General features: G+C 32.3%; 1 protein-coding gene across 1 annotated transcript in view; it reads left to right on the top strand.

Moving 5' to 3' along the window:
* Fbxo8 (F-box protein 8) overlaps nucleotides 1-18,026 on the top strand; it is a 60,125-nt gene extending 42,099 nt beyond the window's left edge. Inside the window, exons 4-6 of the mRNA XM_046427527.2 lie at nucleotides 6,156-6,274; nucleotides 8,478-8,674; nucleotides 11,309-18,026. Of these exons, the coding sequence (XP_046283483.1) occupies nucleotides 6,156-6,274; nucleotides 8,478-8,674; nucleotides 11,309-11,496 (504 nt within the window). The 3' untranslated portion in view covers nucleotides 11,497-18,026. The remainder of the gene's footprint in view (nucleotides 1-6,155; nucleotides 6,275-8,477; nucleotides 8,675-11,308) is intronic.

An 18,026-nucleotide genomic window follows, 5' to 3' on the forward strand; every position in this document is an offset into this window, starting at 1 on the left:
TAAAATTTTCAAGCAAGTGGATTTTACTCAGTTTCTTTATCTTAAGCTCATTCTTTAGGTTTCTACTTAGACTTGAGCCTCCACTACTGGAAGGAAAGAGACTTCTTGAAAGTCACTACTTTGTTTTCTCCCAATCACCAAAAAAAAAAAAAAAACAGTGACCTCTTTTCCCATAGTCTCCTTGAGCTATCCAAAAGAAAAGGTAAGCCAGCTATTTCTTTTGCTTGGCATTTTAGTTTCTTCACAATAGCTGTCTAAGATTTTTACTGATTAGGAAACTGAGACTCAGAAAGGTTGAGTAAATTATTTATGTCACATCATCATTTACTGGCAGAGCTATGTTTGATACTTCTGAAAATTATGCTCTTTCAACTCTACTGTGTAGCTGTATCTACTCCCATTTTTAAATCTCAAAGACTCTTGGCCTCTAGGACATTATTCTACCCTTTTCCTCTTTTTTACCATCTCTCCAGTTGATCCTTCTTAATCAAGATCCTTAATCTATATCTCTAATCCTCCCTTCTTTCTCTACATCCTATTACATTGCCAACTGCCTATTATGCCTTTCTGGTTATATCTATCACCACCTCCAATTCAACCTAAGACCAAATCTATCACTGTTTTCTTCAAATCAACACCTTCTGTAATTCCTTTTTTCCCCCTTCTCCCCATCAGTCATTTTTTTTTTTTTTTGTCAAGTCAATTCCCTCTTCATCAAGCTAGAAACATTAGTTATCACTGCCAGCATATTTGCAAGAATACTCACCTCTTTTCATTTCTGGAACATATGGAGTTTTTAAAATGTTATTATTTCTTTCGTATTTCTACTGTTTTCCCATGCTTTCAAACACGTGTAGTAGCCCACTAGTTTATCTTCCATTATTTCTTTTTATATTAGAGTAGACCTTCCTTATTATCCAGGGAGGATAAAAAACTCATAGTGGATATCTGAAACTATGGATAGTTCTGAGCCTACATATAGTTTTTTTTCCTATGCATACATTCTTATGATAGTTTAACCTATAAGTTAGGCACTGTAAGAAATTAAGAAAAATAATAGAACAATTATAGCAATATATTGCCAAAAAAAATGTATTTGACTATACCCTCTGACCCAACATATCTTATTGTACTTTCTCATTTTCACTTGAAGGAAGCACTTTTTGGTTTATCTTTGGCTTATTCAAGTTGTTAGCATTATTTCTCTTGCTTTTTGTAGCCATTTTAAAGTAAAACACAGATTATTAGAACACAAGCACTATGATACCATGACAGTAGATCTGATAGCCAAGATAGCTACTAAGTGACATATAAAGTGAGGATATGAATCAGGAGGGATGGAGCAGGATAGCAGGAGATTTCATCATGCTACTCAGAATGGTGCACAATTTAAAACTTATGAATTATTCTATTTTTAAATATGTGTTTTTTTAGTTATTGATGGACCTTTATTTTATTCATTTATTTTTATGTGATGGTGAGAATTGAACGCAGTGACTCATACATGCAAGACGAGCCTCTACCACAGGGCTACAATCTCAGCCCCAAACTTATGAATTATTTATCTCCAAAATTTTTCATGTAATATTTTCAGACCACAGATGAATAGGTAACTGAATGAACAGAAAGCAAAACCACAAGGAAGGACTACTATACTGTCAAATTTATATTGTAGGCCAGCTTCCTCATGTTAAAAATTCTTCAAAGACCTCCAATTACATATTGATTTGGAATAAAAAACTTATCCTAAAATTCAGCACTATTTATTCTACTGTCCAGTTCCATACTTATTCTCAAATTCAAGATATTTCTCCTTGTCCTGAAAATACTTAGTTTTTATGTTATATTGCTTTTGTTCACATATCAACTGAAATGTTCTTTCCAGTGTTTCCCTCATTTAGAGCTTTCTGAACTCTTGTCATTTCTTCAAACCTATTCAAATGTCCCATCCTGTAGTGATGTTTCCATTCATTGAACTGTTGAAATTCTTATTTTTAATACAGATTAATTTAGGACATGCATTTTATTGATTTGTCACATTGTGTATGCAAGTTATTTCTATACCTTTTACCTAGGGTAAAACTGTCTTATACCACTCAGTGTTTGTCACTGAATACCTCACATATACTATCTATGTTTAACATAATTTTAAATGGTGATGTGGACAGTTTTAATTTATAAAGTTTGATTTGTTTTAGAAAAACTTTATACTGCTAGACATGTGTGCATTCATATGTAAATATGCATACATATGTAAATATACATTTATTATATATACTATTCTTTAGGTATTCATATTTATATCTAAATGTAAAGTTAATGGATTCTTTTTTAAAAGACTAAATAATTAAGAAATTTAAGGTGGACATGGTGGCACATGCCTATTATCCCAGCATCTCAGGAGGCTGAGACAGAAGGATCATGAGTTCAAAGCCATCCTCAGCAATTTAGCAAGGCCTTAAGCAACTCAGTGAGAGCCTATCCAAATAAAAAAAAAGGGCTGGGAATGTGGCTCAGTGGTTGAGTGCCCCTGGATTCACTCCCCAGTACCAAAAAAAAAGTTAGGATTTATAACATGAATATTATTTACCAGTTTATCATTTTCCAAAGAAACATGAAGCCTAATGTCTACTTTCATAATAGGAATTTTGTTTATCCTACTGTAAGTTTCCTATAGAACTATTTTTTAAGTAAAAGCTATTTGGATCAATAGTTTCTTTTCAGCTGATGTGAACTTATCTAAGGAGCCAGCCAAATATAAGACTGACACCATTAAGATTTATCTCACAGTTATTTTATGGAAATGTCTTAGAATCCTCCCCACATGGAAAAAAAGAACTACACTGTGACTGAAACGATTTAAATAGTTCTAAAATTTGAACAGAATAGAATTTGCATAATGGAATTAAAATTTATAAACAATGAAATTAAATAGTAATGAGTTTGAAGCTTAAGTTTATTTTGGAAATGCAAAAGAAAAAATAGACTCAAGCAAATAACAAACTATTCGCCTTTGAACAACTCAGCTATAGTTGCAAGCATGCCTTTCAAATGAGATTTTAACTGGCTTGAGACTCCTATGTTCATTTAGAATAGGGATTCCTAGACTGCAGTCCTTAGATGGACTTCACGTGTTTAATTTCCATTTTAAAAGTACATAGGGGGCTAGGGCTGTGGCTCAGGGGTAGAGTGCTCCCCTGGCATGTGTGAGGCACTGGGTTCAGTCCTCAGTACCACATAAAAATAAAATAAAGGTATTGTGTCCACCTACAATTAAAAAAATACATTTTAAAAAAGTACATAGGAAAGCTATGGGGGTAACTCGGTGTTAGATTGCTTGCCTAGAATGTGAGAGGTCCTGGGTTTGATCCCCAACACTGAAAAACAAAATCTTTTTAAGTGCTGCATTATTTTGATATATTGAATGTCTTTATTTTTTCTTCTTTTCTAACTATTTCCTTCTTTGGTTTAATACCTCTACATTCCTCACCTCTTCCTTATGTAACATGAGTTTTATACCCTTCAACCATCTGAGTACTAATTTTCTCTGTCCAGATAAATTCTACTTTGTCAGTATGCATCATAAAATGTAACTTTCAAAATTAGACACTTTTTTAATGAACCATGTAATCAGGTAAAATATACCAAGTTGCAACCTACCTTTTACCAGAAACTATTTGTATTAATAGACTAAATATGAGTGCTCATGATTTCTTTTGACTATGAGAGACCACGTAGACAAATCAGTGTGTTCACATGCATGTGGCACACACACATACATAGCTGTGAGTTCTAGTTGCTAGTGTACTATGTGGTCTGGAGATCTCTCTGTACCATTCTTCTAAAATTTTATTAAAAACTAAAAAAAAAAAAAAACTACTTATTGAACAAATACAGCATCCTTCAACGGATCTCATGTTCTGTTATATTTTTGTATTTCACTATTACATAGAAAGGAGTTCGGATGATTGCCAGCTTCCTTATTCAAGACAATTATAATCTAATCCCATGCCTTTTTTTGTTTGTCTTGACGTTCACTTTGATAGTTCTTCCTCTACAGGGAAATCTCAGGCTTGAAACTAAAGCCTCCTTTCCACATAAAACCAATAGAGTTGGCTTATTTCAGGCTATATGTTTCTAGTTTTCAGAACTGGGTTTAAAACTCTTTGTGTATGTGCTTACTCCTGTGTATGTGATTGATTTTGGAGAATTCTGGTTAGATTAGATATTTAATTCTCAAAACACATGTTCCATAAAAAGGAAATAGTCAACAGTATATTTTTATGATGATTACATAGGCAAACACTAAGGTTACCTTATAACTAAATAGCATCAAATGATATTAAAATGACATATAATAACATATAATTATATCCTACTTAATGGATTATATTTGTGTTTTTTTAATAGGTGAGAATTAATTTTATACCTCTTAAATAGCAATTTGGGTATGAATAAAGACTATTAAGTAATCCTTAATTGACATTTCTTCATCTTTAAATCACTTCAATTAAAATTGAACACAGAAATGATTTGAAAATACTGTTATTCTTTTACACTGAGAAATTTTGGAAACAAACCCCACTCAATTTTTGCTAAGCTGATTGATTAAACATACAGTCAACTCTCGGTTATTCAAATTAATGGAGGAAAGGATGGAACAAGCGTTAATAGTTCTCTCATCCCTGCCCCCTCAGACAATTGCTGACAGCTCATTTTAGACAAAATTTGACTTTCTGTCTTGATCATATGACATTTTCAAGCCCTTGAATCCAGGAGTCAGTGAAATATGACCTACAATTTAGTTAATAGGAAAGTTTCATGTTATTACACTATTATCTTCTTTTATGTAGATTCTTAAAATCAGGACCTTAGCATTGCCTTTGTACTATTAAAATTCACATGAAAAGTTGGTAACATTGCTATTAAGGTATTATTCTGAAGGATCATAAAATTAGTTTTATATAAAAAGTCATCCTGGAATTACAGTTTACAGATAATTATAACCTTTTAAAAGCATTGCCTCATGATATCAAATTGCTTTAAAAATTTTTTAATATAAAAATTTTATGAGAAAGCTTTTGTCTTTGAGTCTTTTATAGAATATATTCCAGCTTTTTAAATTCTAATGTGTGCAATATTTCTGAGTACTATGTGTTTGTAAAATGAAGAAATGCTGAAGGAATTTATGTGTGAAAATAGTATGTTGCGTGTATGTAATACGTCATCTTCTCTACCAATTAACTGCACACATTGTGCTAGTATCCAGACATAAGCATTCATAGAAATGCATGGCTCTGGATAAGTACAAGTTGAAATAAACACACCTGCAATTTATTTCAATACTGCACATTCAAATCCACCTAATTTATTTGAATGTGACTTCCATATATGTGAAAGAACAGTGGTTTTAGCATTTGATTTTTTGTGATGTTTTGTTGGTGATGATTAAATCTAAAGTAGATGCAAAGTTATGGGTAATGCTTCTCTGGAAAACTTTGCATGCAGAGAAAAGGAAATTCAAAGATAAATCCTATAAAAACTTTCAAATTGTTTTTGCCTCAATGTGCATTGTCGTTAGATTCTTATAACATATAGTAATGCTTAAAGCCAAACTAGTAAAACCCATTAACCAGCCTAGAGTATGGCCTACTTTACTTAAAGTTCAATAATTTAATTATTTTTCTTTCCAGACTAAAAATTGTTAAGTCCTTCATTTTGAGAATATTATTTTTTCTCAAGAAACTGTTTCCTTGAAAGTGGACTAAGATTTAAAAAATCATGGTTTCTATTAGGCAGGGGAAGTATTAGTTACAAGTCTTATTTTATAGTCTGTGTGATGGTTTCTTTCATATGCTGTCCCAAATTAGGCCATATTTCTGTATAGTTAGTTTTACCTGACATGAGCCAGAAAATTAAATTAATATTTCTTTAGGAATCTTAACTTTGAATTTCCTACTTTTCATTGCATGTAAACTATCAGTGACAAATAATAGTTTCAGTTCAGGTTCTAGCTTGTATTTTGCATGATAAAGCTATATAAAAAGCCTAGTAATGCTGGGAAAATTTATAGCTATGGTTCCGCTATTGCCTAATTGTCAAAATTTATAAATAAGGGGTGATTTTATTTATGTAGACTTGTCTTTCTGCCTTAGGGAGTGAACTACTTTATGTCCAAGGGTATCCTAGATGATTCGCCAAAGGAAATAGCAAAGTTTATCTTCTGTACAAGAACACTGAACTGGAAAAAGCTGAGAATCTATCTTGATGAAAGGTAAAAAAAAAAAAAAAAAGAAGAAGAAGAAATTTTAGTTTTCATAAGAAATGAGTTAAGTGAGGCTTTTGATGAAGTTTTACTGTAAAAACTATGCTAGATAGCAATCATCAATTACTGTATCTTAGATATCCTTTGTTTTGTGAGTTTTATCTTGCTAATGAAGAAATTGCCATTATAAAAGTAAAAATAAGTCCATGCACATAAACAAAATGATAGCCCAACATTTTTCTAATAACAAACCAAAATCAATATTTTTGTGGAAGCTGCAGCCCTTTTTCTTAATAACTAGCTATAATCTTAAGTGTTAAAATAACTGAAATTTTTGAATTCTGAAATTGTTCATGTAAAAATCTATTATGAAAATAAATTATCAAAACTTAGAGATATAAGGATATGTGTGTGCATAGCAGTACTACACAGAAGTACCATGTGCATGTTTGAAAATTCTGAAAATATGACATTTAGTAGTGTGTTCTACACACATTGAGATAACTAATATGTTGTTCTGATTTAATAGTCACTCATTTATACTCTATTATTCTACTAATTGATGGACATTAAAAAATTGAAGCCGGGTGTCGTGATGCACACCTGTAATCCCAGTGGCTCAGGAGGCTGAGGGAGGAGAATTGCATGTTTGAAGCCAGCTTTAGCAGTCTAGTGAGGCTGTACGCAACCTATTGAGACCCTGTCTCAAAATTTAAAAATAATAAGGGCTGGGGATGTGGCTCAGTGTTCCTGTGTCTCTAGGTTCAGTCCCTGATTACTAAAAAAAAAAAAAAAGATTATGGGAAAACATTTTGATGCCACACAAACTCTATTTTAAAAATTATAGATCTGATACTAAACTAACGTATGGCACACACAAAAAAATGCATGCCTTTCAATCTTTTTTTTCCTCAGGATTTTTCAGTACCAATTTATAAATGTTTACTTTGTTTTAGAAACTTTGCTAAAGAATAGGGTATATAGTCATTACAAGAAGTCTCTTATGCAAAAATATTCTCATTGACTCTTCTTATCTTTAAATGTCAGGCTCTTTGAATTGGCAGTTTTCAGTAAAGAAACAGATCTTTTCATAAATATTTTATGCTTTGCTGATCTTATTATCTCTGCCATAGCTACTTACAACTCTGTAATTGTGTTGTGAAAACAGACGTATAATCTATAAACAAAGTACTGTGGTTGTGTTTTAATACAGCTGTTTACAAAATCAGGCAGTGGGCCATATTTAGCTCAGTATCTATAGTTTGCCTGTCCCTGCCATAAGTAATTGGTAGAAGTTGAAGGTTATGATCACATAATTGTTGTTAAGTTCAATAATCATTGAAGGATATTGTAACAAAGTGAGACTAGACATTAGAATGCTATTGATTAAACATAACATACATATTCAAATATTTATATAATTGTAAATAACCTGAATGTTTACATCAATAGGATATATAAAATAGGATTGTAAGATGGATACATCAATAGGATTGTAATGGCTACTATGCTGCCATGAAAAACAGTGAGATGAATCTATATGTGGAGTTAAAGAAAGCTGTTAACAATAAACTGTGAAAAAAGCAAAAGCAAATTCTAAAGCAATATATAGTATATGTAGGCAATTTAAAATCTCTACATAGTTGTTGCCTCTGAAAGTATAGCTTGGTATGGTAGGTGAAGATTGTCTTTACTTTCATAATTTAAAAAATAAAGACTTAGTCAAGAAGACACTGCAAAACAATTTCTTTATTTTATAAGCAGAATTATTTCTGGTATTGTCTTTAGTTTTGTTATAACCTATTTATGAAAGAGTTCAAAATTGTTTAACTTCATTAGATAATCATACTTAATGTTTTAAAGTTTTAAGAATAATATATACTTTTGAGCCAGGTGTGGTGGAACACTACTGTAATCCCGGCAGCTCGGGCAGCTGAGAAAGGAGGATTGCAAGTTCAAAGCCAGCCTCAGAAACTTAGTGAGATCCTAAGCAATTTAGTGATTCTTGTCTCAAAATAAAAAAAAAGAACTGGGGATGGATCAGTGGTTAATCGCCTCTGGGTTCAAAAAAAGAAGAATATATACTCTTATAGGATTAACTGAGTAATAATTCATTATTTTATCCAAAAATTACAAATTACAATTTATAATTTTTATTATTAGCATTTTTTAATAAAGTTAACTAAAGCTGTACCTATTTTTTTTTCTATAGGAGAGATGTCTTGGATGACCTTGTAACATTGCATAATTTTAGAAATCAGTTCTTGCCAAATGCACTGAGAGAATTTTTTCGTCATATCCATGCCCCTGAAGAGCGTGGAGAATATCTTGAAACTCTTATAACAAAGTTCTCACATAGGTTCTGTGCTTGTAATCCTGATTTAATGCGGGAACTTGGCCTTAGTCCTGGTAAGAATATATATATATAGTACATTACTTCCTCCCTCCTCCCTGGCCACCTCCAGGTAAAAACAGTCCAATATGACACATTTTTCTCACTGTGGGGAAAAATGACTCCATTAATTAAAAATATTTATTTTGCTGTTTCAGCAGTAACTGCATCTAGGGAATATATCATTTATGTGAACATAGAGGACCACTTTACTTAGCCATAGACATCATTTATACATAGTAAATTTACTGACTTAGAACAAAAGTTAGATTTAGCTACAGATATTCTTTAAAATTATTCTTGTTTGAGTGTTTGATACTTTTACCAATGTAATTGAATACTTGAGAAATTATTTTAAAGCTTTTAATAATCCACACATTGCATAGGTAATATTTTTCTACTAAAATTTATGGGGTTTTTTGCTTTTAAAAAATTAATTTACTTATTGTAGTTATACATGACAGCAGAATGCATTTTGATTCATAGTACACAAATAGAGCACAGTTTTTCAGTTCTCTGGTTGTACACAAAGTGGAGTCACAGCATTCATGACTTCATACATGTACCTAGGATAATGATGTCCATCTCATTCCACCATATTTCCTACCTACCAAAAGCACTATACAGATATAATGTAATGTAATCCAATCAAAATCCTAATGACATTCCTCATAGAAATAGAAAAGCAATCATGAAATTCATCTGGAAAAATAAGAGTCCCAGAATAGCCAAAGCAATCCTTAGCAAGAAGAGTGAAGCAGGTGGCATCACTATACCAGACTTTAAACTATACTATAGAGCAACAGTAACAAAAACAGCATGTTATTGGCACCAAAATAGACATGTAGACCAATGGTATGGAATTGAGGACACAGAGGCAAACCCACATAAATACAATTATCTCATACTAGACAAAGCTGCCAAAAACATATATTGGAGAAAAGATAGCCTTTTCCAACAAATGGTGCTGGGAAAACTGGAAATCCATATGCAACAAAATGAAATTAAGCTCCTGTCTCTCACCATGCACAAAATTCAACTCAAAGTGGATCAAGGATCTAAGAATTAGACCAGAGACCCTGTGCCTAATAAAATTTGTTTTTAATACAACTAGTTTTTATTGTGTTTGTATGTACTGTATATGTATACATATATGTTTGCGTGTGATAGAACCTTAGTTTCCTGTGTGCTTTTCATTTGATATAGGTTTATCTTTTCATATAAAAAATTTTATATTGATTATCTCATTAAGCAGAGATTACAAAACATTTATGTATCATGAAATTTACTGAACATGCTTTACAAGACATGATCTTTCAGTTAGCTGTAGGATTCTGAAATATAAATACCACAAGAGTACCAAGTATCGTTTGTTACTATTGTAATATTAAACATCAAGTATTGACCTGAGCTTATATAAAGAAGAAAATTATTTTGTTGCATGGTGCTCTGGTATAGGAATCCTTTCTCTAAAGATTTACCTTTGAAATTAATAGGTAAATTCCATAGGATTTTGAAATACATCTCTCCAAGTAAGAATATTAATTTCATAATCCTATAAATTGTTAACATTTTATTTTTAATGCCAAGTAGTCATTAAAATGCTTTCATATTAAACTAGGTTTATGTAAAGCACTCTGTAAATAAATATGTTCCTTTTTTAATGAGCAGGAAAATATGCTCTTAGTGCAAATTTTTAATATGTATTTTGATTCATAGTACACAAATAGTTGGATATAAATAACATAATACACATATTCAAATAGTTATATAATTGTAAATAACCTGAATGTTTATATCAATAAGATATACACAATAGGATTGTGAGATGGGATATCAATAGGATTGTAATGGTTACTGTGGTGCCATGAAAAACAGTGAGAAGATTCTATATGTGAAATTAAAGAAAGCTGTTACAATATACTGTGTGAAAAAAAGCAAAAGCAAATTCTAAAGCAATACTTAGTATATATAGGCATTTTAAAATCTCTACATAGTTGTTGCCTCTGAAAGTGTAGCTTGGTATGGTAGGTGAAAGCATTTGAAAGCAAAAATGAAAATAAAGCTAATTCTGAAATTCTTAAGTCTAGAATGAGGACTGGGGTTGTGGCTCAGGGGTAGAGTGCTCACCTAGCATGCATGAGGCACTGGGTTTGATCCTGAGCACTACATAAAAGTAAAATAAAAATACTGGGTCCACCTAAAACTTAAAAGAAAAATCTATAATGAGTTTTTTACTATAAACTCCTAAACTATTCTAAAGTTCTTCTGAATTGAAAAAAAAAAAAATACTTGATGAGGGCTAAGATTATAGCTCAGTAGTATAGCACTTGCCTAGCATGTATGAGGCCCTGGGTTCAGTCAGTTGCAGGGTAGGGAGGAAGGGAGGAAATGCTTACTGAATTTACATTCAGACTGGAGGATAACTGTCCTGGTTTGCCCAGTCCTGAGGAATTTTCCAGGTCTTTTAGTGCTGAACTGGAAAAAGAGCAAAACTAGGCAAACTGGGAGGAGTTGGTCATCCTGTTTAGTTGTATACTAATCTTGAGCTCTTGAAATTATGAACATTTGCCCTTATGTAAAATGTAAAACCTTTGGGATAATATTTTTTATACTAGCAAATAATTCAAAGTGTTTCTTTTTCCTTACAGACGCTGTTTATGTACTGTGCTACTCTTTGATTCTACTTTCCATTGACCTCACTAGCCCTCATGTGAAGAATAAGATGTCAAAAAGAGAATTTATTAGAAATACTCGTCGTGCTGCTCAAAACATTAGTGAAGATTTTGTAGGGCACCTTTATGACAACATCTACCTTATTGGCCATGTGGCTGCATAAAAGCACAATTACTAGGACTTCAACTTTCTACTTCAGACTAAAAGCTACCCAAGGACTTATTTAGCAAATATGGGGGTTTCATCAGTGCTGGCCCTTCTAGCCTCTGTATACAATCAAGCTTGAGTATACAACCTCTTTTTCTTTCACTATTTTCTTTTTTAGTAATTTCCTTGGAGAACTAAGTAACTTTGGAGAATTTTTCTTAATTTTGCTTATCATGTTTTACACAAAGCACAGCCATTGTCTAACAGAACTATTGAAAGAATGTTAAACTGACACACATTATACTCTATAAGATGGTGTATTTGTGCAGTAGATTTGCCTGAAAAACTTTATCCATTTACATTCTTTTTTAAGATTCCATATAATGTGTACATATTTAACTAAAGAGATTTATAATCATAATTATTTTATTGTAAAGATTTTAACTAAAGTTTTTTTCCTTTTCTCTCAAACTGGGTTCTGAAATTTATTTGGTTCTTATCTGAGAATATTGTTGTCTTTGTAAAAGTAGGATCTGACGTCAAATGGAAACCAATACCAGCTATCCTTGTCTTTGGACTTCCAAGAGTGTTGGTTTGTTACTATATTACTATGCAAAACTCGTACTTACTTGTATAATATAAATTTATCATTTGATTCTTCATTTTTTAAACTTCTGAGTTAATCAGTTCTCAGTAAGTCCTTTAAACCACTTAAGATTTAAAAATGTGTCTGAATTTAACATCTACACTTATCAGAACAGAATAAATGTTATTAGAACTCTGATAAATCTTTGCTTACTTATAGCTGAACTAATCACACTTTACTCTTTTCCTAAAAATCTTGATAATCTCTGTTCAGAATTCATTGAGAAAGGGATATTGTGACGATGGTATATAGTCTTTGTTCATTCATTTGGTAAATATTCATCAAGGGACTTCCATGTGCTAAGCACTGTACTAGGTATTAGTAATACCTAGACATCAGCTCTGCATTCACAGGTGTTACATCATTGGACAAACCCTACTAAATGGAGAGCAAATGTATTCAGTGTGTCTTAATTAATAATTATTTAGTGGTTAAAGAGTGTTGGATTTACACAGCATTGGATTGATAGAGAACATTGTATTTATATAGTAAGTTAAACAACAAAAGGTTTGGAGTGAACAGAATATGATGGTAGAGCTGCTAGCTTGAGGTAAGGGAGTTGGAGTAGAGACTTCTTACTAGAAGTGTAGAATCCTGGCTTCCTTTCAGATCTGACCCTAAATCCATATAGATTTTTAATATTACAGCTGCAGTAGTATACTATAGATTTTTAAAGGACAAAAATAAGGTAATCAAATCATTTTTAATGTCAGAAGAACTTTTAAACTGATACAAAACAATGTCTAGATTCTGAATCAAATAAGTAATGTTTACATGTATATAATTTTGAATTCCATTACAAAATAATTCTAATTTGTAAAGTTCAAACTAATTTATTAAGCTTCAAAAGACAAAGAACAGTGTAATGTATTTTATTTTTGTTTCTGTGTTCCAGTATGTGGCACATAGACCTCTCTGTCTACTCCTTTCCCTCCCCCCCCTCCATCCCTCTTAATTGTCATCTTTTTAAATTTCACTCTCTTTTCTTTTTTACTAGCTCCCATTTCCCAATTTTTTCCCCTTTTATCAGTCTTATTTTCTACTACGGTCTAATTATAAATGTGGATTAGCAATACCTTTTTCAACATTTTCTTATGGAAATTTTCAAACATGTAGAAACATTGACATATTTTACAGAGGATGCCTATATACATGCCACCTGGATTCTACGATTAAAATTTTACTATATTTATTTTATTACATATTTATCCATCCCTCTTTCCATTAGTGAATCCATTTTATTAGTTTGGTACAGGTTAAAATAAGTTTCAAACAATATACTTCATTTCTAAAGACTTAAGCTTGCATATCTTTAATTAAAAGTCTATTTTTTTAGCTTTTTTCCTTTGAGGTAAAACTTACATTCAGTGAAATGCAGAAATATCATGCATACTGATCAGTGAAACCTCACAAAGACATGTACCTGTGCAAACCAAACCAATGTGACCATAGAGACCCATTTAGGCCGTCCTCCCATCCACTACCTTATTCTTGTCATATATAACATACAGTATGTTATATGTTATAATTTTCCTTGAGCAAGCATACACACTTTAAATAAATTTTTTAAAAATACCCTTTAATTCTTACCCAGATTATCATTTCTGATACTCATTCTTTTCTGATGATCCAAGTTTTCTTGCAATATCATTCCTTTCAAAATGAAAAACTGTCTGATTTCTATTTCAGTTCATGTCTGCTGAAAATTATCTTAGTGTTCTTTTATCTGAAAATGTCTGATTTTTTTATGAAGAGTTTTTGGCTGAATATTTCTGAGTTGACATTTTTCCCCTTTAAAGATTATTTCATTATGTTCTGACCTCTTATTTCTGATAAGGAGGCAGTAGTGTTCAAATTGTTTTTGCTATTGTACGATATTATTTTCCTCTGAGTGTTTTATTTCATGCAATATTTTTTAGCTTCATATTGTCTCAGGTTTTTGAGGCTCTATAGATTTTTTTTCCAATCTTTTATTCCTCATGTGGTTTTTTCTCTTTATCTGTATTCCAGTTTACTAATTTTTATATACTTGTTCTCTTTTTAAGCCTCCAATAAACATTTTTCTTTAAATTGCTACACTTTTTAGTTCTATAAATTCCCTTTAGCTTTTATAACTTATAATTGCCTTCAGCTTTTATGACTTCTATCTCGCTGCCAAGATTTCTTATCTTTTTTCATTCATTACAAGCACATTTTCCCTTACATCCTTGAGCATAGTTAGAAAAGCTGCTTTAAAATACTTGTCTGTTTATTCCAATATCCTGGATCATATCAGTGCTAGTATTCTTTGGTTTCCTTTTCTTTTGAGAATGGGTTTACATTTTTCTGTTTCTTATATGCTGAATAACTTAGACTATGTTCTGGACATGGTAAATAAGATGTAATAGAAGCCCTGGGTTCTGATTTGTTTCCCCAGATCCTTCCCCCCGCCCCAAACAAATAGACAGTTAACTTGACTAAACTTCCAGCTGTGAACTGTGGCTCCCCTATAGTTGAAGGCTGGTCAAATTTCAGTTCATTTCTTTAATTAGGCAGCTTTATTTAGAGTCTGTTCTGTGCCTGCATGCTTCAGGGATCAGCCAGAATTGGGGGCAAAGTACATACATAGGATCTGAGACTGTCACTGGTTCTTTCCTTGCCAGGCTTTCCCTCTGCATTTTCCAGCAACAGCCATTACCCCAAACCCTAGCCTGTGGTTCTTCAATCAATAAAACTATAGGTTCCACATGATGCAGAGTAGGACTGCCTTTGGGCTAATTATCAAAATGGGAAGCTCACCCAATGCTGTGTTCTCTGCTACCCAAAATGATATTCTCTGTAGGATCAGCTTGCTTTGGGTTGCTTTCTACTACTTTCAAGTCATTGAATTTTATATTTTGCTCCGAGTTGGTTGTTTTATCTGTTGGAAGGTTGAAAGAGCTATTTGGCTATCACTTAAAGTTAAACCCTCTCTAATTGAATAGTATTCCTTTTATGGTTAATGATTAGGGTTTTATTCCTCATTCGTTTTTAAAATAGGCGGTTAAAAATTTTTAACATGATCCAACTATGAAAACCCTTAATAATAAAAAACACGTACTAAATTAAGCATTCAGTGTTTCTCTGGGTTCTATTATTTTTGAAGGAAGGTTAGTCTTCATCATGGGAAGAATTTTGTATTATATGTAATGTCACATACAGTATGGGGCATAACCATGCTTGGATCTTGCCTACTAGATGCCACTAGTGTCCCCCAATCATCATGATATACACATAATGTTCCTATATATTCAGGTATCTGCTGGGGAACAAATTACCTATAACTGAGAACTGCATCTTCTTTCAGATTTAACAATTATATCTTTCTAAAACACAAATCATCTTGATGACACTTCAAAGTCCCCTTTTGCCCTGAAAAACTAAGTGTAACCTCCTTAGCATGGCATTTAAGACTTCACAATCAGGCCTCAGCTTATCTTTAAAGCTTCATCTCTAATAACATTCCTCAACTATGGTTTGATCTTCCTTTGCCTTTTATTATAAGCTCTCTTTCTCTGATACATTTTTCTTACCTGTGTATATATTGTTCCTCTGCTAATCATCTGAGAGTCACCTCAAATGTAATTTCTTTATCAAAGCTCTCAAACTGTTTTACACACCACTAATGTTAATTGCTTCTTCTTCTGTAAACTGTGGTGCTTTGTACATATCTTTATTATAGTAGTTATACTATTATTTTCTACATGTCCAACTTTTTCATCAAACATGATCTTAAGATTAGACTGCTCCCAACCACTCAGGTTCTATTTCAAGATCTGAATTAAAAAAGTGGCAGAGGATGTTAGAGAGAAGTAATAAATTTGGAAATTGATAGGAGTGGTGATTTTAGAAAAAGATTTGTAATCTGACTGCCTGGTTGTTCTGTTATGAATGGTAGCTCCTAGGAGAAGCAACAGGTGGAGTAAAATGGAAAAGATTATCCCAATTTTTGCATATTTTGAACTTCAAAGAATGAATAGAGCTTTCAATGCAGCCAGAAATAGGACTAGGGTTAAAAGTTAATAGAGCTGGATATTTAAGTTGGAGTCCACATTACTATTTAAAGCATATTAAGTGACACATGGAAAAGATAACGTCTCGAAGTATGGAGTATAAAAAGAAATAATTGGGAAATATATTATTTTAGGTTTGGGTAGAGAAAGAAAAAAGGAGTCAGAAAAGAGGGTTCATCAAAGCACTAGAGAAGAACAGTATCGCAATGACTAAAGAAAGAAATTGTCAAGAAGGGAGCTGATCTTTACTTTTACTGCAGCCCAAGGAAGTTTTTTCCCATCTATACTCAGCCTTCTTGAGTCTACCTTGCCACCTGGGACTAAATTCTTTAAGGCTAGAAAATCATCGTACTGCTAATGGCTTTTATATGGTTCTTGGGCAAATATTCCCTTACCTGATGTGTAATCTGAGCTCTGCCGAAACCCACAAAAGTGCTTAGGCCTGTCTACACCTTCCTTCCCCAATAAGGGTTGTGTTGTTTCAAGCCCAGAATGCACCATGCCAATTGGGTACTTCTAGTGAATACTTCCCACACAGTCACTGGTTATGTTTTCTAAGATACAGATCATATTTTGAAAGAGAAAAGGAGAGAAAGGGAAAGGAATGAAGGAGAAAGGGGAAGGAAAGGGTGAAAAAAAAAGGGAAAGAAAAGAATACAGAAGGAAAGAAAATGAGAAAAGGAGGAGAGGGCAGAGAAGAAAAATAGAAACAATCCTTGAATCTTTTAGAGCCTCGTCCAAATTTGTCATCAGGATTTTTCCGGAGTTTATTCTGGTGAAATTAACACTCTAATCATAATGAATGCTGTATTTTCACCCTGTTTGGGAAACTGTTAAATCCTCCTTCATATTTTACCTGTTGAAATGCTATTTGTCCTTCAATGTTCCCAGATTCTGTTCCCTCCAGGACAGCTTTCTCAGTTTTCGCAGATGGAAATTTAATTCTTATGTCTTATTCAGTTCCTAACATAGACATTTCCCCAGAGTAGTTTCTTGATTTATTTTAGCTCTGGTTCAGTTCCTGTATAAGCATATAGAAAGATGGTTTTACTAGTTCCATTTTTCTAACATATTCAGATTTTTCAGGTGTACACAATTTATAAGTCATTAACTTTAAAAATTTTTTTAAGACTGATTCAACCTGTATGTTATCCTAAACATAAATTTATCTCTCTAGTACCTCCAATTTTAAATATCTGGATAAATCACTGTTTCTTTAAGATTGTCTCCCTTGTTTAACTTCAAGAATTGAAGTCTTTGATCTTGTTAGTTTTCGTAATTATTCTTTCCAATTTTTGGCAATATTATGAATATCAATGAATACAAAGCTAATGAAAGTTGACTCGCTCAGTTGTAATATTTAAAATAACCTATTTATTCTAATTGGAGCTTGTTTTTCACTGCCTAAAGTGGTTTTTTTGCTTAAATATCCTTATTAATACAACTACCTACAGTTTCTTTTCAAGCATTCATAAATAAATTGAGCCTCTTTTAGGGAGCCATCTTAAGAAAATAATAAAAATAGGGAAAAGGGAGTGTGTATGCCCTTGATCACATTCTTATATTTTTAAAGGAAAAAAATAGATGGAAACACCTGGAATCCCCAAATTGGGGGCAGTTGTAAGAAATAACATATATTTGACTATATACCCAACACTATATTAGGGACTGATCAGGTAGACCAAAATACATTCTCATGATGTATTACTATGAAGCCATGATGTCTCTGAATAATATGAAAAACCACTTGTAAATATTAAAAGATATGAAATTATATGTGTATATTCATGTGTACATACACACATTACAATAACCTTATAAAGTAAGGCAAAATCATGAATGGAACGAATAAAATATACCAAAATATAA

Source organism: Marmota monax, unplaced genomic scaffold (genome assembly GCF_021218885.2).
Source record: "Marmota monax isolate L192 unplaced genomic scaffold, Marmota_monax_Labrador192_F-V1.1 WCK01_AAM20220418_F8-fsc00159, whole genome shotgun sequence".
In the NCBI taxonomy this organism is placed as follows: Eukaryota; Metazoa; Chordata; class Mammalia; order Rodentia; family Sciuridae; genus Marmota; species Marmota monax.